This window comes from Pongo abelii, chromosome 20, assembly GCF_028885655.2.
Source record: "Pongo abelii isolate AG06213 chromosome 20, NHGRI_mPonAbe1-v2.0_pri, whole genome shotgun sequence".
Lineage (NCBI taxonomy): Eukaryota > Metazoa > Chordata > Mammalia > Primates > Hominidae > Pongo > Pongo abelii.
In genome coordinates, this window is record NC_072005.2 from 52730908 (window position 1) to 52756286 (window position 25379).

The window sequence follows — 25379 nt, forward strand, 5'->3', positions numbered from 1 at the left end:
TTAAATTGTATCTGTCCAAATAACAATAGCAACAGCTACAGCAATGGCAATCATAGTGACATTTCTTACGGGCTTTATTCCAAGCCCTGAACTAACTTGCTTTTCAGAGGGAATTGCTTAATCCCCAAAGCCGCCATGTAAGCTAAGTGCTAGATTATGATCAAAAGGAAACCAAGGTGTCCCGGAGTGGATAGAGGGGTCTGCTCCACGCCCACACCCACTCGCTGTGTGAGCCGGGACAGGTGGATTATCATACCTGGACTCCATCGTCTGTAGAAAGGACTTATTGCTGGGCTCAGAGGCTCCCGCCTGTAATCCAAGCATTTTGGGAGGCTGAGGCGGGAGGATCACTTGAGGTCAGGAGTTCAAGACCAGCCTGGCCAACGTGATGAAACCCCGTCTCTACTAAAAATACAAAAAAATTAGCCAGAGGTGGTGGTGCACGCCTGTAATCCCAGCTACTCGGGAGGCTGAGGCAGGGGAATCACTTGAACCCGGGAGGCAGAGTTTGCAGCGAGCCAAGATGGTGCTATTGCACTCCAGCCTGGGCGACAGAGCGAGATTCCGTCTCAATAAAGAAAGAAAGAAAGAAAGGATTTATAATAGGTTGCCCTGTGGATGGAGTGGGAGGAAGCGCTGCCTACCCCTCGAGGAGTTGGTTGCTGTTGTCCTCATGGGAGCGCTCAGGCCTCACGTACCGCGCCTCTCCCCAAGCGTGGATTTTTTGTTTTAACAGAGGGGGAGAGTAGGAAAGGGGAACTGGGACTGGCAGTGCAATGGGGCTGGGTGGGGGGAGTTCCCACTCACCCTCCCCCACCATAAACGCCTACTCACTTCCTTCCACGCTCATCAGCTCACTCCTGAGCACCCTCCATCCTGGGCCTCTCTGAGGCAGGGAGTGGTCACGAGAAGCCGGTGGGGATGGCAGGCTGGAAATCACCCCGGCAGGGCCCAGGGTGGAGCAGAGGCTTGTCTGTGTCCTTAACACCAGGCAATCAGCACTGCTGAATTTCAGTGGAAGGTTGAGGGTTTTTTGGGTTTTGTTTTTGAGACAGTGTCACTCCGTCACCCAGTGGCACGATCTCAGCTCACTGCAGCCTCAACCTCCCACGCTCAGGTGATCCTCTTGTCTCAACCTTCCTAGGAGATAGGACTACAGGTGTGCACCACCACGCCCAGCTAATTTTTAAAATTTTTTTGTAGAGACAAGTTATCGATATATTGCCCGGGCTGGTCTCAAACTCCTGGGCTCAAGTGATCCTCCCACTTAAACCTCCCAAAGTGCTGGGATTACAGGCACGTGCTATGGTGCCCAGCCAAGTATCAGTTGAATGAATGAATGAATGAAATCTTGGTGAGGGCTCTAAGGACACATAACATGAGGTCAGGCTCTTCAAGGAGGCTTTTATTTATTCAGGACCCTGGGGACAGGCACAGGACTTAGGTTTGTGTTCTGGGGCAGTCCCTGGGATCCGCAGCCCCCACCCTTCATCTGCCAGCTTCTCCATCTGTCTCCCTGCCACCTGCACCCCCCCAGTTCTCATCTCGCAGCCAGTCAAGCTAGATGGAATATCTCAGGCCCTTTTTGTACCAAGCACATGTCCTGCGTTGTCACCCACGATGCAGCAGCCTCCCCTTCCTCCCATTGCCCCTTTGGGATGCCAGGGCTCCCAAGCCTGATGGGGGACCAGCGGCAAGGGAAGGCAGGGAGCTTTTCCAATAACCCTGGTTTTTGTGGAGCAGAGAGGGGCTGGCTCTGGAGTGGCTTGGTAGAGGGGAGGGCCATCCCCTGGGGACTTGGGGTGGGCAGCTGGGCCCCCTAAGTGGACGCAGATTGGAGCCAGCACCCAGACCAGAGCAGACCTGAGTGTACAGAAGCCGCTGGGAACTTCTCCGCCTTCTAAATATTTAGACAGTGAGATGGATGGGGAATCCAGGGCCAGAGCAGGTCGGCCAGGCCACTGGTTATTTTGAGAGAACCATTCTTTCTGCGCTCCAGGATAAACGTTTCCTCTGTCCCTCACTCTCTTCCCAGAGCCAGCAGCGACCGCCCTGCTGCAGGAGAAACAGCAGCCGATCGGCCCCAGAGTTTGGGGCCCAAGGTTCCAGCATCCGCAGCCATCAGCCATGTCCCTGATTTTCTGGCTCCTGTCACCCGAAGACAGGGCAGAGATCACAGGGTCAGCTCCAAATGTCAGCAGAGGGAACAGGCGACGCTGGCTTCTGCTTTGGACGACGTTCCCACGGCGCTGCCTCTGGACTGCTGTGTGAGAGGCAAGGGCGCCACCTGCCCCTCGCCCCAAGCCGACAAAGGCACCCAGCTCCCCTCTTTTCCCACAGGAGCAGAGGGGGCCCTTGGGTCCCTTCTCCCTGAGGCGAGCTGGGAAAGGGGTGTCTGCGAGTCGCCGTGGGCAGGCCCGAGGCACAGGCAGCAGACCCAGAGCTTGAGTCGCTGGAAGACAGCCTTGCGGAAAAGGATGAAGACCCAGGGGTCCAGGATGGGGTTGAAGGCGTAGAAGCGGAAGGCAAGGAGGTCCCCCATCTCACTGCTGCTGTCAGGGGCGACGGCCTGGGTGAAGCAGCGGATCTGAGGGCAGGGTGAGGGCGTCAAGGAGCACCCAGGAGTCCTCAGCCTCCCCACGCTGGCTCCCTCCTCCCACTTGCTTACCAGGGATGAGGTAGGGGTGACATGTCAGAGGGGAAGGAGATAAGATAAAAACTAAGTAACAAATGTATCTGGGGAACACAGGGAAAGAAAGCCCCAGGAAATTGCCAGGGATGCCTAAGGGGAGACGGATGGGGGTGAGGTAAGTGGGTCCCCCCACCCTTAGAAGCTGGGAGGACCCTTGAGCTCCACAGATTTTTGAGTATAACGTCCCTGCAAGAAGGTGGCGCCGCCCGGCTGGGCTCCCTGAAACTGCTGCAGAGCTGTGATGGTGCCTGCCTGTGTGTGTCTGTCCACAGCAACTGAGTAACTGAGTCAGAGTAACCCCCAAAAAAGATTTAAGGACCCCCCAATCCAGCCTGGCCTCTTGCATTTTACAGAAACAGAAACTGAGGCTCAGAAGGAAGGTGGCACAACCAGGTGTCACAGACACTGAGTAGGTACCGGGGTCTGTGCCACTCCCATTGGGGAGGGGCAGGACGGGAGTCCCCGCAGGAAACCGAGGTGCGGAGGCAAGGGTGGGGCCTGCTCTGAGGCAGAGGGGATCCAGGTAGGTGGGAGATCAGGCTCTACAATCGAAGGACCCAGGACCAGGACCTGGCTCTGTGTGACTGTGGGCGAGTGACACTGCCCCTCATGTGTAAAAACAGGGACGGGAGAGAATGTTCTCTTGGTTTCCTGCCAAATAGTGTGGAATGGGTGGCTATGATCATTTTGAAAATTATCTTAGGAAGTATCTGTAAGCCACTAAGCATGGGGCGGGCATAGAGAAGCGGTCAATGAGTGGTGGTCTTGTCATTACAGGGGTGGGGAAGGATGGGGGATGCATTTCATTATGGGGGGCTCAGGATGCCTAAGCTGGGAGACAAGGTATCAGAAGAAGTCAGATGCAGAAAGACTCCTCCAGAAAGCCAGGAGCTGTCTGACTGAGGACCAAGCCTCTGTCTGATTTGTTTTTGTTTTCTTTGTTTTTGTTTTGAGACAAGGTCTTGCTCTGTCAGCTAGGCTGGGATGCAGTGGTGTAATCACAGCTCACTGCAGCCTCAACCTCCCAGGCCGGAGCAATCCTGCCACTTCAGCCTCACAAGTAGCTGAGACCACAGGCACAGGCCATCATGCCGGGCTAATTTTTATGTTTCATAGAGATGGGGTTTCACCATGTTGCCCAGGCTGGTCTCAAACCTCTGGGCTCAAGTGATCCTCCCGCCTCACCTTTCTTTTCCTTTTTTTCTTTTCTTTTTTTTTTTTTTTTTGAGACGGAGTCTCACTCTGTCACCCAGGCTGTAGTGCAGTGGCGCGATCTCAGCTCACTGCAACCTCCGCCTCCCGGGTTCAAGAGATTCTCCTGCCTCAGCCTCCAAAGTAGCTGGGACTTCAGGCATGTGCCAGTACGTCCAGCTACTTTTTGTTTATTTATTTGTTGTATTTTTAGTAGAGACAAGGTTTCATCATGTTGGCCAGACTGGTCTCGAACTCCCGACCTCAAGTGATCCGCCTGCCTCGGCCTCCCAAAGTGCTGGGATTACAGGTGTGAGCCATCACATCTGGTCCTGCCTCGGTCTTTCTACATGCTGGGATTACAGGCGTCAGCCACCATGCCCACGATGTCTGACCTCTTTTGAGCCTCAGTTTCCCCATCTGTGACATGGGCACAACCCACAGAGCTGCCCTCCTCCTCTCCCCACTCCCCCCAGCTCCGGAAGGGACTCACCGTGAGAGGCAGGGAGCACACGGCCATGACCCCCGTCATGAGGGCCAGCAGGATCAGGTGGTCCACCTCGTCCTCTCCGGTGCGCGGGCGTGGACCCAGAGAGCCCTGGTGGCGCTTCTGCTGGCGGTACATGCGGCAGAGGCTGAGGGTGACCGAGCCGTTGCACAGGAAGATGGCAGCCACCAGCAGGGCCACCAGGCCAGCGTAGGCCAGAGAGAAGGCAGCGCCGCCCGGCTGGGCCCAGCGCATGCGGAGGAAGCACCAGCTGCCGGGGCAGTACTGCTGGTGTTGGCCCAGGCCCAGCAGGGGCAGCGCGCAGAAGAGGACGCAGAAGGCGTAGATGGCTGGCAGGGCCAGGCGGGCGCAGCGGGGCCCATCCAGTTGCGCGTAGAGGTAGGGGTGGCTCAGCGCCAGGCAGCGCTCCACGGCCATGGCGAAGAGGATGAGCATGGACGCCAGGCCGAAGAAGGTCATGGCGAAGGCGAAGGCATCGCACAGCGCGGGGCCGCCTCGGGCCAGGCCCAGCAGGGAGCTGTTGCGCGCATAGGCCACGAACACGGCCGGGCTCAGGAAGCTGGTGCCCAGCAGGTCGGTGGCCGCCAGCCCGGTGACCAGCACCGCGAAGGCCGAGGGACGTGCCGGTCGCCGCGCGCTCAGGATGCCCAGGGCCAGCCCGTTGCCCACCACGCCGGCCACGAACATCAGGGTGCTGGTGGCCGGCCCCACCGAGCCCCGCACGTAGGTGAGGTTCCTGCACGAATCCGCCATCCCAGGTCTAGGCTGGAGGGTTCCCAAGGTGGGGGGTCAGAGGGAGCCAGGGCTACCCCCACCACCCAGCCCACTCAGATGTCCCTGCTGGCCAGTCCTTGTGGCAGCTGGGGCCTCCCAGCCAACCCCCAGTTCTCCTGTGTATGCGGGTATGCAGTCCTCTCCCCTCTGGCTTCTCCAGTATCTCTCTCTCTCTGTCTCTCCCCACCTTCCTATTTCTCTTTCTCTCTTTCTTTTCTTTTGAGACAGAGTCTCACTCTGTTGTCCAGGATGGAGTGCAATGGCATGATCTCGGCTCACTGCAACCTCCACCTCCTGGGTTCCAGCTGGGTTTGAGCGATTTTCCTGCCCCAGCCTCTGGAGTAGATGAGATTATAGGCGTCCACTACCACGCCCAGCTAATTTTTGTATATTTAGTAGAGACGGGGTTCCACCATGTTGGTCAGGCTGGTCTCGAACTCCTGACCTCAGGTGATCCATCCACCTTGGCTTCCCAAAGTGCTGAGATTACAGGTGTGAGCCACCATGCCTGACACCCACCCGCCCCCCCCACCTCCTATTTCTTTCCTTCTCTAGCTGTTTCTGCCATTAAAGAGACAGAGAACATCCGGGCATTGCCAGTTCTTTCCCTCCTCGTCTCTCGGTCTCTTGCTGATATCTCCTGTCTCTGTCCCCTCCCTTGTCCTTGTCCTCCCCGTACCTTTCTTCCTCTAACCCCACCCCCTCCACCTGCTCCTGCTGTGTGTTGCTGCTTCCCCAGCCCCTCACCGCACCTCTCCAGTCTCGCCCAGGCTCTCCTGTCCCGCGCGTCTGTGCCTTCACTTGCTTTGCTCTGTGTGTCTCTCGCTGCCTGTGTCGGTCTGTGTGTCAGCTTCTCCTTCCCTCCTCCCTCCGTCCCTCCCTCCCTCCCACCCTCCTCAGCTTGCCTGCTCACCCCAGCTTTTTCATTTCCTCTCTCTGCCCCGCCCTCCCTCACTGTTCTCCAGAGGCCCCCCTGGCACACTCCCCACTCCCCGTCCACCCGCCCAATCCAGGACATCCATCTCCCATCGCTGCCTCCACTCTCCTCCCCACATCCTCTCTTGGTTCCCATCACTGAGCCACCTGCCACCTCCCCACACATAGGTCTCCTCCCTCCCCCAGTGTCTCCCTCTCTGGGCTGGGTGGGGAATTCCTGAGTCACCATCACTTAGTCTTGGAGCCTCCTGGGGTAGTAAGGGGCCTCTAGGAGGGACCTGAAGGGCACAGTTGACCAGGCTTCAATGGGGTGGTCTTGGCCTGGGCTGTCTCAGGTTGGCCTCTGGGATCTATTCTGGGCTCCCGGCCCCGGGGCTGAGGACATTGCCCAGGGATTGAGAAATGACCAGGAAATTCCTCTCTGATGTAGTGTTTTCCAGACACCACTGAGAGTTCTGGTCCCTGGACACAATTCACTCCTTCCAGAAAGCTGAGGAAGGAGGCTTGGCCAGAGAAAGACATGCCAGTCCCTCAAGCCTGTCCCTGGGCACCCAGCTCACCCTGCAGAGACCAGAGAAGGAAGCATGAAGGGGTGTATTTGGTGTGCAGTTGTCAGGGACAGGCTTGGGAGACTTCCACGGCCCATCATTGGAAAGGTAGCACTGGGCTACCGTCCGACTTCTCGCACAGCACCCCTAGGCCCCAGGCCAAGCTCTAGTGACCTTGACTTTCAGGAATCATATTTTGATCACAGGAAGCTGTCCACAGCTCTAACATCGCTGCCATGTGTCCCCCACCCTCCCCAAACACAGCCAAGCCACCGCCGCTGCAGCCTCGGGCCAGTGTGACAGACCCACACGTTCCTGCTGCCCACACAGCGTTCACAGGTCTCCCTTCCCACGGAGTCCGTGGCTTCCCAGGCAGCCTCCCAGCCCAAAAGGGCCAGATAAAAACCTCAGAGACCCTCTCTGAGCCCCACTGTTTCTCAGGGGGACGGTCTCAAATCCATTCGACTTGGCTTCCTGTTTCCATCTGACCACCTTTTTTCTTGCTGCGAGATGGTCCCAGGCGAGGAGAGGGAGCTGGTAGACTTCAGCCTCCTCCTCTGTGCGTGGGGTAACATGGGCCTCAGGGGCCTGGTAGCCAGCCTCGGCCTGCAGCGCATCCCAGATTGGTCTTTGTAACAAGGAGAGAGGCTGTGCGGATGTCTCTTGTCCAAGGCCAGGAGGGATGTGATGTGTCCAACCCAAGGACTGGACTGCAGGCAGCTGCCGTCTTGCCCTCTCTATACCCTGGTATGTGACCACAACCCCTTTGCCCCTTCCCCCCATCTCCCTATCACCCTTGCCCAGCTGGCATCCGCAGCTTCCAGCAGGATGGTCGCCCAAGTTCCAGCCCCACCATGGCTCCCTAAGGGACCCCACAGCCCTGCTCTGGGGGTGCCTGTACATGTGAGCTCCAGGTCCTGCCACGTTGTCCCGCCTCATGCTGTGTGGTCCCCAGACAGACCAGAGGGAACTCAGGAAGTTATATCATATTAATGAAGGATGATGCCTGGCAGGCGTGCGTCTTGTTTCGGCATCGGGGGGGCCTCTGGTTCCCGGAGACTCCCTCTCTCTCACTTCCTGTTACAAGGACGGTTAACATTCAGGAAGTCCCCTCTGCTCCCGTGCCCAGTGGGACCACAGTCAAACCCTCGTCCCTTCCAGGCCTCAGTTTCTTTTTTGTTGTTGTTTTTCTTTTTGCTTGTTTGTTTTTGTTTTGAGATGGAGTCTTGTTCTGTCACCCAGACTGGAGTACAGTGGCATGATCTCAGCTCACTGCAACCTCCACCTCCCGGGTTCAAGCGACTCTCGTGCCTCAGCCTCCCGAATAGCTGGGATTACAGGCATGTGCCACTGCGCCCAGTTTTTATATTTTTAGTAGAAGTGGGGTTTCACCATGTTGGCCAGTCTGGTTTTGAACTCCTGACCTCAGGGGATCCGCCCGCCTCGGCCTCCCATAGTGCTGGGATTACAGGCATGAACCACCACGCCTGGCTGTTCGTTTGTTTTTGAGACAGGGTCTTGCTCTGTCACCCAGGCTGGAGTGTAGTGCTGCAATCTCGGTTCACTGCAACCTCCACCTCTGGGGTTCAAGCGATCCTCCCACCTCAGCCTCCTGAGTAGCTGGGACTACAGGTACCCACTGCCATGCTAGCTAATTTTTGTATTTTTGTAAAGACAGGGTTTCACTATGTCACCCAGGCTTGTCTCAAACTCCTGGACTCAAGTGATCTGCCTACCTCGGCTTCCCAAAGTGCTGGGATTATGGGCCACCACGCCTGGCCTCAGGCCTCAGTTTCCCCACGATGCCACTAGGAGCCACGAGTCCTGGCAACCACTAGGAGCCACGAGCCCTGGCAACCCCAGCATCGGTTCTGTGTTCCTGCATCAGGAGCAGGTAGGGGTGGCAGTGACTGTGACTCCCTCCTAATGAGGGGACTGAGTTCCCCAGAGTCCATACTGGCGCCAGACATGCCTCAATCACCTTGCCCTGAAACCCAGCCTCCTGCTTGGCCATGGCCCCAGCTAGCCAGGCCAAGCCCACAGTGGGGTCCACATGGGGGTTCCACTCCCCAGCCAGGTGCCTTGGGGTGAGGAATCACCCACTGTGCGTTGTGCCAGGGGCAGCTTCCAGGGTGGGCGGAGCTATGGAAGGAACTGCCCTGGGGGCGTGAGTCAGTAGCCCTCCTCTCACACTCTCTCCACCCATGGCGAGGAACAGGACCAGGCCTCCCTGAGGGGGACCCCGAAGCAGCAGGGAAAAAGAGGAAGGACAGCTCTGAGACCACTGAGATTAGGGACGGACCTAAGGGACACACAGCACCCGGGAGGTGAGAGAGATCGAGGCTGGTGTGCTGGGGACTGTGGGTATATAACCCGATTGTGACTCTGTGTAGAGTTAGTGCGGCCCACGCGACCTAAGTGAGCATTTTTCTCAGCATTGTGATTGTGTTTGTGTGTGTGTGTATGTGTGTACTGTGAGCTCACAGGATTCTGTGTGTGCACATGGGCACACAGCTATGTTGTAGTTTTGTTTTGTTTTTGAGATGGAGTCTCGCTCTGCTGCCCAGGCTGGAGTGCAGTGGTGCGATCTTGGCTCACCACAACCTCCACTTCCCAGGTTCAAGTGATTCTCCTGCCTCAGCCTCCTGAGTAGCTGGGATTACAGGCACCCACCACCATGCCCAGCTAATTTTTATATTTTAGTAGAGATGGGATTTCACCATGTTGGCCAGGCTGGTCTCAAACTTCTGATCTCAGGTGATCCACTGGCCTCAGCCTCCCAAAGTTCTGGGATTACAGGTGTGAGCCACCATGCGCCACCTAGTTTTTGTGAGACAGGGTTTCACTCTGTCACCCAGGCTGGAGTGCAGTGGCACGATCTCAGCTCACTGTAACCTCTACCTCCCAGGCTTAAGCAATCTTCCCACCTCAGCCTCCCAAATAGCTGGGACCACAAGTGCTCACCACCATGCCCAGCTAATATTTTTATTGTTTTGTAGAGATAGGATCCTACTATGTTGTCCAGGCTGGTCTCAAACTCATGGGCTCAAGTGATCCTCTCACCTTGGCCTCCCAATGCGCTGGGATTACTGGCATGAGCTATGGCACCTGGCCGAGAATGGTTTTTGTTTTTTTTTTGTTTATTTGTTTGAAATGAAGTCTCGCTCTGTTGCCCAGGCTAGAGTGCAGTGGTGCCATCTCGGCTCACTGTAACCTCCGCCTCCCAGGTTCAAGTGATTCTCCTGCCTCAGTCTCCCAAGTTGCTGGGACTACAGGCGCAAGCCACCACGCTCGGCTAATTTTTGTATTTTTAGTAGAGATGGGATTTCGCCATGTTGGCCAAGCTGGTCTTGAACTCCTGACCTCAAGTGATCTGCCTGCCTTGGCCTCCCAAAGTGCTGAGATTACAGGCGTGAGCCACCGCGCCTGGCTGAGGATGGGTTTTGAAGTTCATCTCCACCACTCACCAGTCAGTCACCATGTGACCTGAGAAAATGACTTCCCCTAGCAAAGCTTTGATGTTCTTCGTCAAATGGCTGCCTTGACCTTGTTGGGGAGTTATGTGAAGATAAGAGACAATTCACCCTGCCTGCCTCTCAGGAAGCCCTCAAATAGCTGTTGATATTATTCATTCAACAAACCATAACCAGCAGTTTACTGTGTGCTAAGAGCTGGGGACACAGAGGGGCTCAGAGGGCACAACCCAGGAAGAGTGTTCTCAAACAGGTTTGTCCACCCAGTGTGGGGAGCCTGAGCAGGGGTGCCTGCATGTGGTTTTTGTTGTTGTTGTTGTTGTTGTTTTGAGATGGAATCTTGCTCTGTCGCCCAGGCTGGAGTGCAGTGGTGAGATCTCAGCTCACTGCAACCTCCACCTCCCGAGCTCAAGCGATGCTCCTGCCTCAGCCTCCTGAGTAGCTGGGACTTCAGGTGCCCGCCACCATGCCTGACTAATTTTTGTGTTTTTAATAGAGGTGGGATTTCGCCATGTTGGTCAGGCTGGTCTCGAACTCATGACCTCAAGTGATCCGCCCACCTCGTCCTCACAAAGTGCAGGGATTACAGGCTTGACCCATCACACCCAGCCCAGGCCTACATCTGGAAGTGCGGCAGACCTAAGATCCTGGCTTGCCCTGGGCCTGACCCTCTCCGGACTCCCTGGTTTCCGTCCTCCTGGCGCTGGCCCTGGGAGGAAGCGGGCGTTATCTCATGTTCTGCACACACGCACCACCAGCAGCTCGTGCCTGCCAGGCCTGCCGTCGGCCTGCTGTGCCCTCTCACTGCTTTGAGAAACTGCTATGTATGTCCCAGACCTGTCTCGCCTTGGCTGGTTCCAGCATCTAGAGCCAGAGGCCTCCTTTCTCTATCCACTCACTGCCCTCTACCGCAAATGGGCCCTGGCCTACCTTCTGGTGGCTGCACCTCACCTTGCTCCAGGGGGCATAACCCAGTCTCCTGCTTACCCTGCCTCTGAATGGGCCGTGCTCCTCACCTGGGGATCCCCTCATTTCCTAGCCTTCAAGGCCTCTTGGTCACCCACTGAGCCTCTCCTGAGTGGTCGTCCATCAGATCCTCCCACCAGTCTCAAACCCCAGCTGGTTACCTCTCCATGCCCATTTTTCTCTCTCTCTTTTTTTGAGACGGAGTCTTGCTCTGTCCTCAGGCTGGAGTGCACTGGTGCGATCTTGGCTCACTGCAACCTCTGCCTCCTGGGTTCAAGCGATTCTCGTGCCTCAGCCTCCCGAGTAGCTGAGATTACAGGTACACGCCACCATACCCAGCTAATTTTTGTATTTTTAGTAGAGACGGGGTTTCACCATGTTGTCCAGGCTGTCTTGAACTCCTGACCTCAAATGATCCGCCTGCCTTGGCCTTCCAAAGTGCTGGGATTACAGGCATGAGCTACTGCGCCTGGCCCCATGCCTGTTTTCCTTGTCTGTAAGATGGGGATAAACAGAGTCGCCTTGAGGGCTATCGTGAGCATTGAGCAAGACGGGACTGTTGAACCGTTCGCCTAAGGAAGTGATGGCCAAGATTGCAGCTCCTGCTGGCTCTAGGCTTTCCCTCCCCCGCTGTACCTCTTCGGCCAAGCCAAGCGCTGCTCTGAGCTCCTGGGTTGGGGTGCAGTGTGTGATGTGGGTGCAGAGGGAAGACAGCCTGAAATAGGGCAGCTGAGAGCCCTTGGGGTCTGGAGGAACAAGCACCTCGCCCTGCAGCCACCTCTACCTCTTGGCCTGTCTCTGACCCCAGCCTGGGCCTGGCCCCAGAGCTGACTTCACCCCTGGGGGGTGGCAGGAAGCAGCAGCTGGTGACCAGAATCTAATAAGATTATTCAGATCTGTTCTCATGGAGGCTGGGCACGCAGGGACCTGCCCTGTCCCTCCTGGATTATGACTCTTGGCTTCTCCTTTCCCCTAGCCTCAGTTCCCCATCCTCCTCCTCCTCCTCCAGAAAGACACCTCCTTCTGGTCCCCTCTGTGCCCCACTCCCACCAGCCCTCCCTTCCCCCAACCCAGGTCCCATTCAGCCGCTTACATCTCCATAGTTTCTGTCCCCCAAGACCAGGGATGTGAAGGAGGAAGGGTTTGCACTACGCAGCTTGAAGATTCCAGGGCTCGAAGGATCTAGCTCCCAAGAGCCTAGGCTCAGGAACTCCTTACACTTCTGAGATGCCGAGCTCTGGAATCGTAGGGTGCAGGACCCCAGGATCTTGGCCCCATAGGACTGAGAGATGCTGGAATTCCAGCCCTCAGAGGTCCTGGGATCCTAGATTCCTTTGCATTTCAGGTTCTGAGCTGTAAGGATGCAGGATCTGTGAATTCTGGAATCCTTCTAGCTCCTTCCTGCCCAGCTTCTCTCCCTGCTCCTCCTCCACACCCTAGCTCATCTCTGGCTCACTCCCTGTCCCCCATCTCCCCCGGGGCTCCCACAGACATGATGCAACCAGGCCGGAGCCAAGCCGGCTCAGAGGTGGGAAGCAGGAGGGAGATGTAATTACAGACGCTCCTGCCTGGATCCTACAGGAAACTCAGAGTAGGGGCCCGGGGGACCCTAATCCAATGTGAATAATGGAGCAGATCTGTGCACATTCCCCCTGTGGAGGGGAGGCCCAGCAAGCCACCTCCAGCCCGACTCAGGGTCCAGCCTCCACCAGTCCCAAGCTGGGGAGCCTGAGTATTAGACGAGATAAGAAGAGATGAGGGAGAGGAGAGGGAGTGATCCTCAGGCCCTTGGGCCAACCAGGTAAAATAATTGGCCAAACCCACAGCTTCCCTGGCCTGCATTCTTCCCATTTTCAATGGAGACACAGAACATTTCATTTTTCTTTTCTTTTCTTTTTTTTCTTTTGAAAGGGAGTCTTGCTCTATTGCCCAGGCTGCAGTGCAGTGGCGTGATCTTGGCTCACTGCAACCTCCACCTCCCAGGTTCAAGCGATTCTCCTGCCTCAGCCTCCTGAGTAGCTGAGTAGCACGTTCGTGCCACCATGCCCAGCTAATTTTTGTCGTCTTAGTAGAGGCGCGGTTTCACCATGTTGGCCAGGCTGATGTTGAACTCCTGACCTCAAGTGATTTGCCCACCTCAGCCTCTCAAAGTGCTGGATTTACAGGCGTGACCCACCATGCCCAGCCATTTTATTTCTCATTCCTCCATAAGAAGCCCCTGACACAGGCTTCAGGTTAAATGGCAACTGGTCCCCAGCTTCCTTGACCGGGAGACAATAGGGCATGGTGGGGACTTTGGTGAGCTGGAAAGCCCAGGCCCTGTCTCACAGCCTATGAGTCACCAGACCTTACAATTTCAAAGAAGACTTTGCAATTCCAGAGAAATATGGACTTTGATGTGAAATATCTGTGTTTTTCAATTTAAAGATGTTCAAGAACATCTTTAAACATCATGTAAAGCCACAAAAATATAACTGCGGCCGGGCGGGTGGGTCACGCTTCTAATCCCAGCACTTGGGAGGCCGAGGTGGGCGGATCACTTGAGGTCAGGAGTTCAAGACCAGCCTGGCCAACATGGTGAAACCCCATCTCTACTAAAAATACAAAAACTAGCTGGGCGTGATGGTGCATGCCTGTAATCCCAGCTACTTGGGAGGCTGAGGCAGGAGAATTCCTTGAACCTGGGAGGCGAAGGTTGCAGTGAGCCAAGACCATGCTGCTGCACTCCAGCCTGGGTGACAGAGCGAGATTCTGTCTCTCTCTCTCTCTTTCTCTCTCTCTCTCTCTAGATATAGATATAGATCTGCAAGCTACGTATGTCCTGCAGGCCAGCAGTATGTGAACTGGAAAACAGAGGGCAGGAACCAGAACTGTCAAAGTCATCCCTTTGTCTCCAGAAAAATGACAAAATAAAAGAAGAATGAAGGAATGTACTCATTATTTTCTTTCCTCTCCCTCCCTCTAGCCATGTTTCTCTCTTCTCTGGGTCCCCAAATTTTATTACCACCATGTTCCAGCTTAGGTGTCACCTCCTCCAGGAAGCCCTCCCTTACCTCCAAGCTGAGTCGGGAGTTCCCTCTTGCACTCCCCCACCCAGCACTGCACTCTTTGGGTTTTTACCATTTGGAGACAGGTCTTTCTCTCCCACTGGACTCTGAGCCCCAAGGGGGCAGGGCACAGCCAGGGCTGTCTTGGTCACAGCCATGTCCCTAGCATTGCCCAGCGCTGGTCAGAGAGTAGGTACTCAGGGAGTGTTTGGAAGAATGAATGAATGAATGAACAAGTGAGCAGAGAAAAAGTGCAGGGCTTTAGGACAGAAGCGGGCTTGCGGTAGAGGGGAACCAAGTGTGAAAACAGGACTCATTAAGGGGGTGAGAAGTGTGGGATGGGGACTGGGGACCCTAAGAATGTCCAAGCCAGTGGGGAGGAGAGGAGAGAGGATAGCGGAGGGGTTCAGGGAGCACTGGAGTATCCCCGTCAGCACCCTGTTACCTCCTAGCTTTGTGACTCTGAATAAAGGACTTCCTTTGGCTCAGTTTCCTCATGGGCATCATACAAGTAGTCAGCTGCCTTCTGGGGCTGTCGGGACCATTAAGTTCAGGATCGATCGTGGAGGAGAGAGCACCGAATCCTCATCTCCTCCGAGGCTTTGGTGGAGTCGTACTCCCTCCACGTCCACCCCTACCCCCAACACACACACTCAGAAGGAATGAGAACGGACACGGCTTCCCCTACGGTGGCCCCAAGCTCTGTGCGTGCCTCAGTCTCCCTGAAAGCACAGGCACCACCACAGTTACCAAGTTTATTGGATCCATACTTTGGCAGGGGAGGGTAAGCTGTCCGGAGGGCTCAGAGCAGAACACAAAAGAGGCGCTTGTCGCGGAAGGGGTTCTCCGCGGCGGGTACTGGCGTCACCAGCGGGTCATCTTTGGCATGCGTCTCGCAGAAAGCCAGGAGTTCGGCTGCTGCCTGCGACACCTGAGAGCACCCGGGTGGAGATGTCACCGCCCTGCCCGGCTCCTCGGAGCCGCCCACTTAAGCCCCGCCTCTTGCCCTGTCCCCTCCTCTCACCCTGCTCCTCCCCATACAGGCCCCTCCCCTTGTCCTACTCCGCCCCCTCGTCCTAGCCCCTCCCCTGTCCTACCCCTCCCCTCGTCCTAGCCCCTCCCCTGTCCTGCCCCGCCCCTCGTCCTAGCCCCTCCCCTGTCCTGCCCCGCCCCTCGTCCTAGCCCCTCCCCTGTCCTGCCCCCCCCTCGTCCTAGCCCCTCCCCTGTCCTACCCCGCCCCTCGTCCTAGCCCCTCCCCTGTCCTACCCCTCCCCTCGTCCTAGCCCCTCCCCTGTCCTGCCCCGCCCCTCGTCCTAGCCCCTCCCCTGTCCTACCCCTCCCCTCGTCTTGGCCCCTCCTCCTGCCCTGCCCCGCCCCTTGCCCAGCCCCTCCCCTGTCCTACCCCTCCCCTCGCCGTAGCCCCTCCCCTGTCCTACCCCTCCCCTCGTCCTAGCCCCTCCCCTGTCCTACCCCACCCCTCGTCCTGGCCCCTCCCCTGTCCTACCCCTCCCCTCCTCCTAGCCCCTCCCCTGTCCTACCCCGCCCCTCGTCCTAGCCCCTCCCCTGTCCTACCCCTCCCCTCACCGTAGCCCCTCCCCTGTCCTACCCCTCCCCTCGTCCTAGCCCCTCCCCTGTCCTACCCCGCCCCTCGTCCTGGCCCCTCCTCCTGCCCTGCCCCGCCCCTTGCCCAGCCCTGTTTCCAGGGGCATCCTTGCACTATGGCTCCGGGCCGACACAGCTCCGGACAGACCGCAGGCCCAGAACCCCCGCCCTATTCCCCACCCGACCCAGCACCTTCATGCGGTCGATGTTCACCTCCAGCTTCAGCTGTTCCACCGTCTTGCGGGCCTCGGCAATCTTGGCCATGTTGTTGGACATGGTTGCGGCGGGGAAGGGGTTAAAGACACGCGGGAGTGGGGGCTGTAGGGGTAGGTTAGGATACGTCTGGGTCCCGAAGTGGGGGCGAGGGAGCGAGCCCCGGTAACAGGTGCGAGGGTGGAAGGGCGCGTGAATGGGGTGGCCAGGGGCTGGTGGAGGGAGCGACAGATGAAGGGGACAGGAACAAGAGGAGCGATGGAGGGGTGCACGGATGGAGGTACCTAAGGCAGGTGGGGAGAGAGCAGGGAGGGGCAAGGGAGGGAAGGAGGGGCGCACAGATGGGAGGCTGAGACAGAAGGACAGGGCCACAGGTGCTGGATCAGAATCCAGGTGTCCTCACCCCCCGGGGGCAGAGCGAGAGCCAGGAAGGGGGCCCCTCCCCAGGCCAATTAGCGGTGGCTCCAGGGAGAACGGGGAATTAAGATCGCTGCGGGAGGGGCACAGAGGGGGCCTCATTAGAGCCTTGGCAGCAGCTGTCCCCTCCGCCACCCTCAGGGAGCCCCCCCACCCTAGCCCTGGCCACCTCAAAGGCTCCTCTGCTCATTAGCAGCCAGGGGAGAAGGTTGGGGGATCCCAACTCGGGCACCCGAGGAGAGGCCTACTGGATGGACAGAGGGACAACGGGACGCGCAGAGGCAGAGACAGAGAAGTGGAGGGAGAGACTGAGGCACGGGAGAAATGAAGAGACGGGGAGGAATAGAGAAAGGGAGAGACTGGGGGAGGAATGAAGTGATGGAGGAGAAAATAGAGGGACAGATGAAGGGGGGAGCAAGGAACAGGGTGATACAAGGAGACAGGCACCGAGGGGACAAAGGGACAGAGGGGACAGAGCAGGCGAGATGGAGGGAGGGGGTGTGGGGTGGGAGAGGATGGGGAGATGGAGGGAGGGGGTGTGGGGTGGGAGAGGATGGAGGAGATGGACGGATGGGATGGGAGAGGATGGGGTGATGGAGGGTGGGAGAAAGGAGACAGAAGGGGAAATGGAGGAAGGGGGGATGGAGGAACGAGCAGAGACACCAAGGGGATAAAGGGACAGAGACGGGGAGATAGAGGGACAGAGGAAAGAAGGGAAGGACAGAGAGAGAGATGGAGGGGTTGGGGAGAGATGGAAACAGAAAGTGGGAGAGAGGAACAAAGCGAGAGACAGGCCGATGGAGACGCAGAAGAATTCATTCACTCACTCATTCACTCATTCACTCATTCATTCCCAGGCGGAGAGACGGTGGCCACGGAGTAGGCAAAGGGACCAGCTGTGGGGCCGGGACCGGAGCTTCCTACCTGTTGCTGCTCTGGGCCGGACTGGCGGCGGTGACAGAGGCTGGGAGGCAGTGTCTAGGTCCCTCCGGCCCGCCCCGCCCCCTCCCCTGGGGCGCAGCCCCTACGGACCCGCCTCCTCCCGGAGCCACCGTCCCCGCAGCCCCGCCGCCCCGCCACCCCCGCCACCTTGGGGCTTCCTCTCTGGGCCCTATCTCTTGTCTGTCAGTCCTATCTTTGTCCCTCTCCCTGTGTCTCTGCCGCTGCTGTCCTCTTGTGTGACTCTCTCTGTGCCTCTCTCACACTCACTAGAAAACACAGTCTCTCTAGGTGGGCCCCGGGCTTCGCTACATTTAATCCACAGTCACAACAAACCTCTCCAGTGTGTCCCACAGAGCCTCTCACTCAGCCACACTCGCCACCTCAGTGTCACCCCCCCCCCCAGCCTCATGCTCACTGTCCCTCACACAAACTATCTTTCCCTGTCACACGGTAGCACCACACAACTTCACGAATGACCTTGCTCAACACATCCTCACACGGTCGCCCCAAATGCCACACACAGCCGCCACCAATGGCAGCTCCAAGGGCTACACAGTCAGATAAATTATCTCAGAGCACCAAACGTACCACAGTGTCACATATAATGTCTCCAAATGTCACACACATTTGCATGCCTTTTTTTCTTTTTTTTTTTGGAGACGGAATCTCGCTCTGTTGCCCAGGTTGGAGTGCAGTGGCCCAATCTCGGCTCACTGCAACCTCCACCTCCTGGGTCCAAGCCATTCTCCTGCCTCAGCCTCCTGAGTAGCTGGGATTACAGGTGCCTGATACCACGACCGTCTGATTTTTGTATTTTTCGTAGAGACAGGATCTCACAATGTTGGCCAGGCTGGTCTCGAACTCCTGACCTCAGGTCATCCACCCACCTCGGCCTCCCAAAGTGCTGGGATTACAGGCGTGAGCCACCGCGCCTGGCCTTGTATGCCATTTAAACTTCTCTTTCAATCTCACACCCAGTCCCAGTCTCACACTTTCTGTGTCTCACGGTGGCATGCAATCACCCAATACAACCTGTCAAGTACACAGTTTTATAGTACTTCATAGTAACACCCAGTCACCTGTCCAGTGACAACCATGGAAGGTCACATACATTCTCACACAGTCTCCTGGTGTCACACGCATCTGACACATTCCCTCCATCCACAGTCTGTCCCTGTCACACACACGCACGCACCCCATCTCTTGGTGTCATACCTAGCTACCCACGATGGCTCAGTGTCTCACAGAGTCCCACACAATCTCACAGTGTTTCACACACTCACTCCCGCCTCTCCATCATCTCTTGCCTTCTATACAAAAGGCCTCCCTCACACTCTCGCTTCCGAATGCCCTGCACAGCCGCACACTCTCCCATGCACTGTCACAACGCTGCCATCTCTCAGCAGCTCAGTGTCACACATAGTCACACAGTTTTGTTTTGTTTTTCGAGACAAGGTCTCTCTCTGTCACCCAGGCTGAAGTACAGTGGCGCGATCTTAGCTCACTGCAGCCTCCACCTCCCAGGTTCAAGCAATCCTCCCACCTCAGCCTCCGAGTAGCTGGGACCACAGAGGTACATAACTACACCTGGCTAATTTCTTTTACTTTTATTTTGGTAGAGACGGCGGCGGCGGGGAGGGGTCTCCCTATGTTGCCCAGGCTGGTCTCAAACTCCTGGCCCCAAGGGATCCTCCCGCCTCAGCCACCCAAAGTGCTGGGATTACAGCAATGTGCCCGGATCACGCACTTTCACAAGCCATACACAGTGTGGCCAACACAGACTGTCTGACACTCACTCCGTCTGTCCCACCCAGGCCCCCTATGTGTCTCTCATGACACCTGCCCACACCACCTCTCAGTATACATCAGTCATCAGTCTCACTCTCTCTCACACAGAATCTGCTTGTGTGACACACACAGCACCGTATGCTCACCATGTTGCACACAGCCACACACACTGCTCCCTCAAACGCACCGTCACACACGGTCTCTCACTCCCACATACGGTCTCTCAATGTCCCATACAAAGCCCCAAAGAGTGTCTCTCCCACACCCGATCACACACAACCTTTCATCAGCACACACAGTCACCCACAATCTCTCAGCATCACCAGTAATCTCAGTGTCACACACAGTCAGCGACTTGTCATCTCTGACATACGCAGTCCCACTCAGTTTCTCCTTGTCGCACATAATCTCACATCAATCAGTCACACACAGACTCCCAGCACCACACACCATCTCACCAGTACACCATCACGGCAGTACACACTCATGGTGTCCTGGTCCTGGCATCACACACCATCTCACAGCAGTACACACTCACGGATCTCCTGGAGTCACACACCATCACGGCAGTACACACTCACACACTCTCCAGACGTCGCACGCCGTCTCCCGGCAGTACACACTCACACAGCCTCCAGGTGTCACACGCCATTTCCCGGTGTCACCGCGAACACCAGCGTCCCCCGCTCCCCAGCACTCCCCTTTTGGCGCTCACACGCAGCGTCTGCCGGCCACATGAGGGCGCGCGCAGCACGCCCAGGCGCCCACCCTGCCCCGAGAGGCCACAGGGAGGAGGGCCCGGCGGGAGATGAAGGGGAGACTCGGGACCAGAGGAAGCACGGCAGGGAGCCAGGGACCGGAGGGAGAGGAGAGAAAATGGACGCAGAGAAATTCACAGACAGGGGAGGAAGATGCAGGGAGAGTCAGAGAGACGCAGGGGGCTATAGGGACACAGATTTAGAGAAGGAGCGAGCTAGGGACTCAGAGAGACAGAGACGGGGAGGGCGCTGCGGAGAGAGGGACATGAGAGGCAGAGACAGACGGGACACAGAGAGACGGGGGTAGGAGAGAGACACCCAAGCCGAAACGCAGAGTCAGAGACAGGGACGAAGACGCAGACACACAGAGATGGAGGCAGAGGCGGCCAGAGAGACAAAGAGATGCACAGAGGGCGCCTTCCAGTGGGGACCCGACGACGGAGGCGGGGCCTGCAGAGGGGCTACCGAAGGGGAGGGGTCCAGGGCGGGGTTTCTAAAGGGGGCGTGTCCCTCGGTGTACCTGGGGGCGTGTCCCGATGGACGGGGCTTGGGGTTCTTTCTGGACCTGGAGAAGGCGGGAGCCCTAGGAAGAGGCGGAGGTGGGGAGGAGCGTCTTTACCGCAGTCAGCCCACCCTAACTCGGTTTTCACCGCCTGGACAGGGAAGGGAGACCGGCGGGGAGGGGACCCCGACCCGAGTCCCTGGTGGAGATTTGGGTCTCGGATCCTGGCTCCCCTCCCCCCTCCCCTTGCGGGCTCAACGGGGCCAGATAAAGGAGGGAAACCAAGCCCACATCTGGAAAGCATCAGGCGCGCCGGACGTGCCAGGGCCCCAGGCCCGGCTGCGAAAGAGGGGAGGGGAGCCAAGGCTCTCCTCGCGCCCCCCCATCGGGGTCCGCCGGCGCCGAGGAGGGGCCTGGGCGTGTGCCGAGCCTCCGCGCCTCTCGCAGCTGGTTTCTATCAGCAGTCTGGCCTGGGCAGCCCCCGAGGAGGAAACTAGCTCAGAGAGGGGGAAGACAGGGTGACGATCCAGTCTTCCCTCCCGCTCCTCCACCGCGGCCAGAAGCTGGGGGATGGGGGAGACGGACAGACAGACACTGCCTGCCGCGAGCGCAGCCTCCGTTCCTCTCCGGAGCTGCAGACCGCAGCAGATGACCTCAGTTCCTGTCCTGTGCCCCAGCGTCATGACAGCCTAGCGCTGGAAGGCACTACAGTCCCCATTTTTTGGAAGAGGAAACTGAGGCCCTAGATTCGGATTCCGTTCTGACGTTAATTATTCAAGAAATCATCAACAAACGGCAAGAGTGAATTCCAGGATCAAATACCCAACCGCCTGGGTGTTTAGTGGGTCTCTCAAACTCAACGCATTCAATACTGAGCTGATTCCATCGACCAAATTCGCTCTTACTTCAGGTTTACCTATCTCAAGTGATGGTAAATCTTTGAGTTTTTGTTGTTGTTTTGAAACAGGGTCTTGCCTGTCGCCCAGGCTGGAGTGCAGTGGTGCAATCATAGTTCACTGCAGCCTGAACTCCTGGGCTCAAGTGATCCTCCTGCCTTAGCCTCCCCAGCAACTGGGACTACAGGCATGCACAACCATGAACAGGTTTTTTTTGTTTTGTTTTGTTTTTTTCACAGAATCTCACTCTGTCACCCATGCTGGTGTACAGTGGCACAATCTCGGCTTACTGCAACCTCCGCCTTCCAAGCTCAAGCAATTCTCATGCCTCAGCCTCCTGAGTAGCTGGGATTACAGGCATGCGCCACCAAACCCGGTTACTTTTTTTGTATTTTTAGTAGAGATGGGATTTCACCATGATGGCCAGGCTGGTCTCAAACTTTGGCCTCAAGTGATCCACCTGCCTCAGCCTCCCAAAGTACTGGGATTACAGGCGTGAGCCACTGTAACCAGCCTAACTTTTTATTTTTTTTTAGAGGCAGGGTCTGGCTATGTTGCTTAGGCTGGTCCTGAACTGTGAGCCACCACACCTGGGCTGGGGTCATCCTTGACTCCCCGCCTTCTCTCACACTCCACAGGTCACCCAGTAAGACATCCAGTAAGACAACCTGGCAGGCCGGGCGTGGAGGCTCATGCCTGTAATCCCAGCACTTTGGGAGGCTGAGGTGGGCAGATCACTTGAGGTCAGGAGTTCAAGAGCAGCCTGGGCAACATGGTGAAACCCCGTCTCTACTAAAAATACAAAAATTAGCCGAGCGTGGTGGTGCACGCCTGTAATCCCAGCTACTTGGGAGGCTGAGGCAGGAGAATCGCTTGAACCTGGCAGGTGAAGGTTGCAGTGAGCCAAGATCGCACCACTGCACTCCAGCCTGGGTAACAGAGTGAGACTCTATCTCAAAAAAAAAAAAAAAAACAAAAACCTGGCAGTTCCTCAAAAGGTTAAACATACAGTTAACATATGACCCAGCAATTCCACTCCTAGGTGTATATCCAAGAGCAATAAAAACATACAAACACATATATAAAAATGTTCACAGAGGAAATATTCATAATAGGCCAAAGTGGAAACAACACACGTTCATTAACTGATGGACAAATGAAATGTGGTCTATCCAGACAATGGACTATCAATCATTTGTCAATAAAAGGAAATGAAGTACTAATACCTGCTACAACATGGATGAAAGTTGAAAACAGTATGATGCTGGCTGGGCACGGTGGCTCACGCCTGTAACCCCAGCACTTTGGGAGGCCGAGGCAGGCAAGTTGCTTGAGCCCAGAAGTTCAAGACCAGCCTGAATAACATGCCAAGACCCTGTCTCTACAAAAAAATATTAAAAAATCAGCCAGGCATGGTGGCATGTACCTGCAGTCTCAGATTCCCAGGAGGCTGAGGTGGGAGGATCACCTGAACCCAGGAGGTAGAGGCTGCAGGAAGCCGTGATTGCACCACTACTCTCCAACCTGGGCTAAGTGAAAGAAATCAGTCACTAAAGGCCTATATTTTATGATTCCATTTATATTATATGTCCAGAACTAGCAAATCTATAGAAGGCAAAAGTAGATTACTGGTTGCCAGGGGCTGGGAAGGTTGGAGGATGGCAGCTGTGGTGCAGGGTTTCTTCAGGTGGTGATGGAAATGTTTTAGAATTCATTGTGGTGATATTTGCACAACTCTGTGAATATACTAAAATACTGTTTTTTTCTTTTTTTTGAGACTGAGTCTTGCTCTGTCGCCCAGGCTGAAGTTCAGTGGCGTGATCTCGGCTCACTGCAAGCTGCGCCTCTCAAGTTCAAGTGATTCTCCCACCTCAGCCTCCTGAGTAGCTGGGACTACAGGCATGCACCACCACACCCAGCTAATTTTTTTGTATTTTTAGTAGAGATGGGGTTTCACCATGTTGGCCAGGCTGGTCTTGAACTCCTGACCTCAGGTGATCTGCCCACCTCAGCCTCCTAAAGTGCTGGGATTACAGGCATGAGCCACCATGCCTGGCCACTAAAATACTGAATGTCTTTTATATTCAATATATTTAAAGCCATTGAACTGTATACTTTACATGGGTAAATTTTTTGGTAGGTGAATATATCTCAGTACAGCTATTAACCCTCCCCCCGACCAAAAAAAAAAAAAACTTTAAAAACTAAGTCTCTTTTATATGCTCAGAATTCTCCCATGGGTGCCAGGAAGTAAAAACCAAAATCCCCACCATAGCCCACGAGGCCCCCACGATGTGACAGTCCTTACCTCCCCTCCCTCTCACCTCCCCACTCCAGCTGGCCTCCTTGCTGTTTTGCCAACATGCCAGGCAGAGTTTTGCCTCAGGGCCTTTGCACTGGCTGTTTCCTCTGCCCGGGATATTCTTCCCCAAGATATTCATAAGTCTCACTCCTCCACCTCCTTCAGGTCTCTGTTCAAATGTCATCTTCTCAATTAGACCATTCTTTTTTTTTTTTAGATGGAGTCTTGCTCTGTCACCCAGGCTGGAGTGCAATGGTGCGATCTCGGTTCACTGCAACCTCTGCATCCCGGGTACAAGCGATTCTCCTGCCTCAGCCTCCTGAGTAGCTGGGACAATAGGCACATGCTACCACGCCTGGCTAACTTTTGTATTTTTAGTAGAGACGAGGTTTCACCATGTTGGCCAGGGTGGTCTCAAACTCCTGACCTCAGGTGATCCACCTGCCTCGGCCTCCCAAAGTGGGTGGGATTACAGGCATGAGCCACCATCTTCTCAATTAGACCATTCTTGATCACTCTACTTAAAATTACACACTCCCTTGGCCAGGCACACTGGCTCATGCCTGTAATCCCAACATTTTGGGAGGCTTAGGCAGGAGGATCACTTGAGACTAGGAGTTGGAGACCAGCCTGGGCAACATGGTGAGACCCTGTCTCTACAAAAAAAAAAAAAAATTAGCCATGCGTGGTGGTGTGTGCCTGTAGTCCAAGCTGCTGGGGAGGCTGAAGCAGAAGGATCCCTTTAGCCCAGGAGGCCAAGGTTGTAGTGATCCATGGTTAGGCCACTGCACTCCAGCCTGGGTGACAAAGTGAGACCCTATCTCAAAAAATAATAGATAAAATTACAAACTCCCCGCTTCACCACCCCACCCAATCCCCTCATATCTCTGGTCAGTTTTTCCCTATAGTCATCACCTTTAACAAGCTATAGAATGTATTTTTTATGGTACCACCACCACCACCCCCAGCTTCCCTCCCTGGGACCCATTCCTGGTATATCCTTTTTAAGATCATGGATCCAGCAAATAGACTGCGTAGGGCACTGACTAAGGCCATGAACTCTGAAAATAGTGTCTCTGAATTTGAATCCTGGCTTTGCCACCTATGAGCTTCAGATACATTTTTGTTTGTTTGTTGGTTTGTTTTTGAGATGGAGTCTCGCTCTGTCACCCAGGCTGGAGTTCAGTTGCGCGATCTCGGCTCACTACAACCTCCGCCTCCCAGGTTCAAGCAATTCTCCTGCCTCAGCCTCCCAAGTAGCTGCAATTACAGGCGCCTACCACCACACCCGGCTAATTTTTTTTTTTTTTTTTTTTGAGATGGAGTCTTGCTGTGTCGCCCAGGCTGGAGTGCAGTGGCTCGATCTCAGCTCACTGCAAGCTCCGCCTCCTGGGTTCACACCATTCTCCTGCCTCAGCCTCCCAAGTAGCTGGGACTACAGGTGCCCGCCACCACACCCGGCTAATTTTTGTATTTTTAGTAGAGATAGGGTTTCACTGTGTTAGCCAGGATGGTCTTGATCTCCTGACCTCATGATCCGCCCACCTCAGCCCCCCAAATTGCTGGGATTACAGGCGTGAGCCACTGCGCCCGGCCTCCACACCGGGCTAATTTTTAAATTATTAGTGGGGACGGGGTTTCACCATGTTGGCCAGGCTGGTCTCGAACTCCTGACCTCGTGAGACGTGCCTTTCACCTTCCACCATGATTGTGAGGCCCCCCAGCCACGTGGAACTGTGAGTCTATGAAAACTCTTTTTCTTTAAAAATTACCCAGTCTCAGGTTATGTCTTTATCAGCAGCATGAAAACAGACTAATACAGGT

General features: G+C 55.8%; 2 protein-coding genes across 6 annotated transcripts; both read right to left on the reverse strand.

The window, feature by feature from the left end:
* Positions 1-1384: 1384 nt before the first annotated feature.
* On the reverse strand, positions 1385-6105 carry PTGIR (prostaglandin I2 receptor). Its single transcript, XM_002829445.5, has 3 exons — positions 5918-6105; positions 4377-5156; positions 1385-2587 (listed from the first exon to the last, which is right to left on the reverse strand). The coding sequence occupies exons 2-3, from the start codon at positions 5142-5144 to the stop codon at positions 2195-2197; spliced, it is 1161 nt and encodes a 386-aa protein (XP_002829491.1). The 5' UTR covers positions 5145-5156; positions 5918-6105; the 3' UTR covers positions 1385-2194.
* An 8771-nt stretch (positions 6106-14876) lies between these two features.
* On the reverse strand, positions 14877-24828 carry GNG8 (G protein subunit gamma 8). Of its 5 annotated transcripts, XM_054540749.2 has the most exons (4): positions 22480-24828; positions 20376-20438; positions 15930-16055; positions 14877-15066 (listed from the first exon to the last, which is right to left on the reverse strand). In XM_054540749.2, exons 3-4 carry the CDS (start codon positions 16011-16013, stop codon positions 14938-14940), a joined length of 213 nt encoding a protein of 70 aa, XP_054396724.2. In that variant the 5' UTR covers positions 16014-16055; positions 20376-20438; positions 22480-24828; the 3' UTR covers positions 14877-14937. The 5 variants fall into 5 exon arrangements, with proteins under 5 accessions (XP_054396724.2, XP_054396726.1, XP_054396727.1 ...); XM_054540751.1 differs by lacking the exons at positions 20376-20438; positions 22480-24828 and adding an exon at positions 17195-17384; XM_054540752.1 differs by lacking the exons at positions 20376-20438; positions 22480-24828 and adding an exon at positions 17292-17379.
* Positions 24829-25379: the final 551 nt, after the last annotated feature.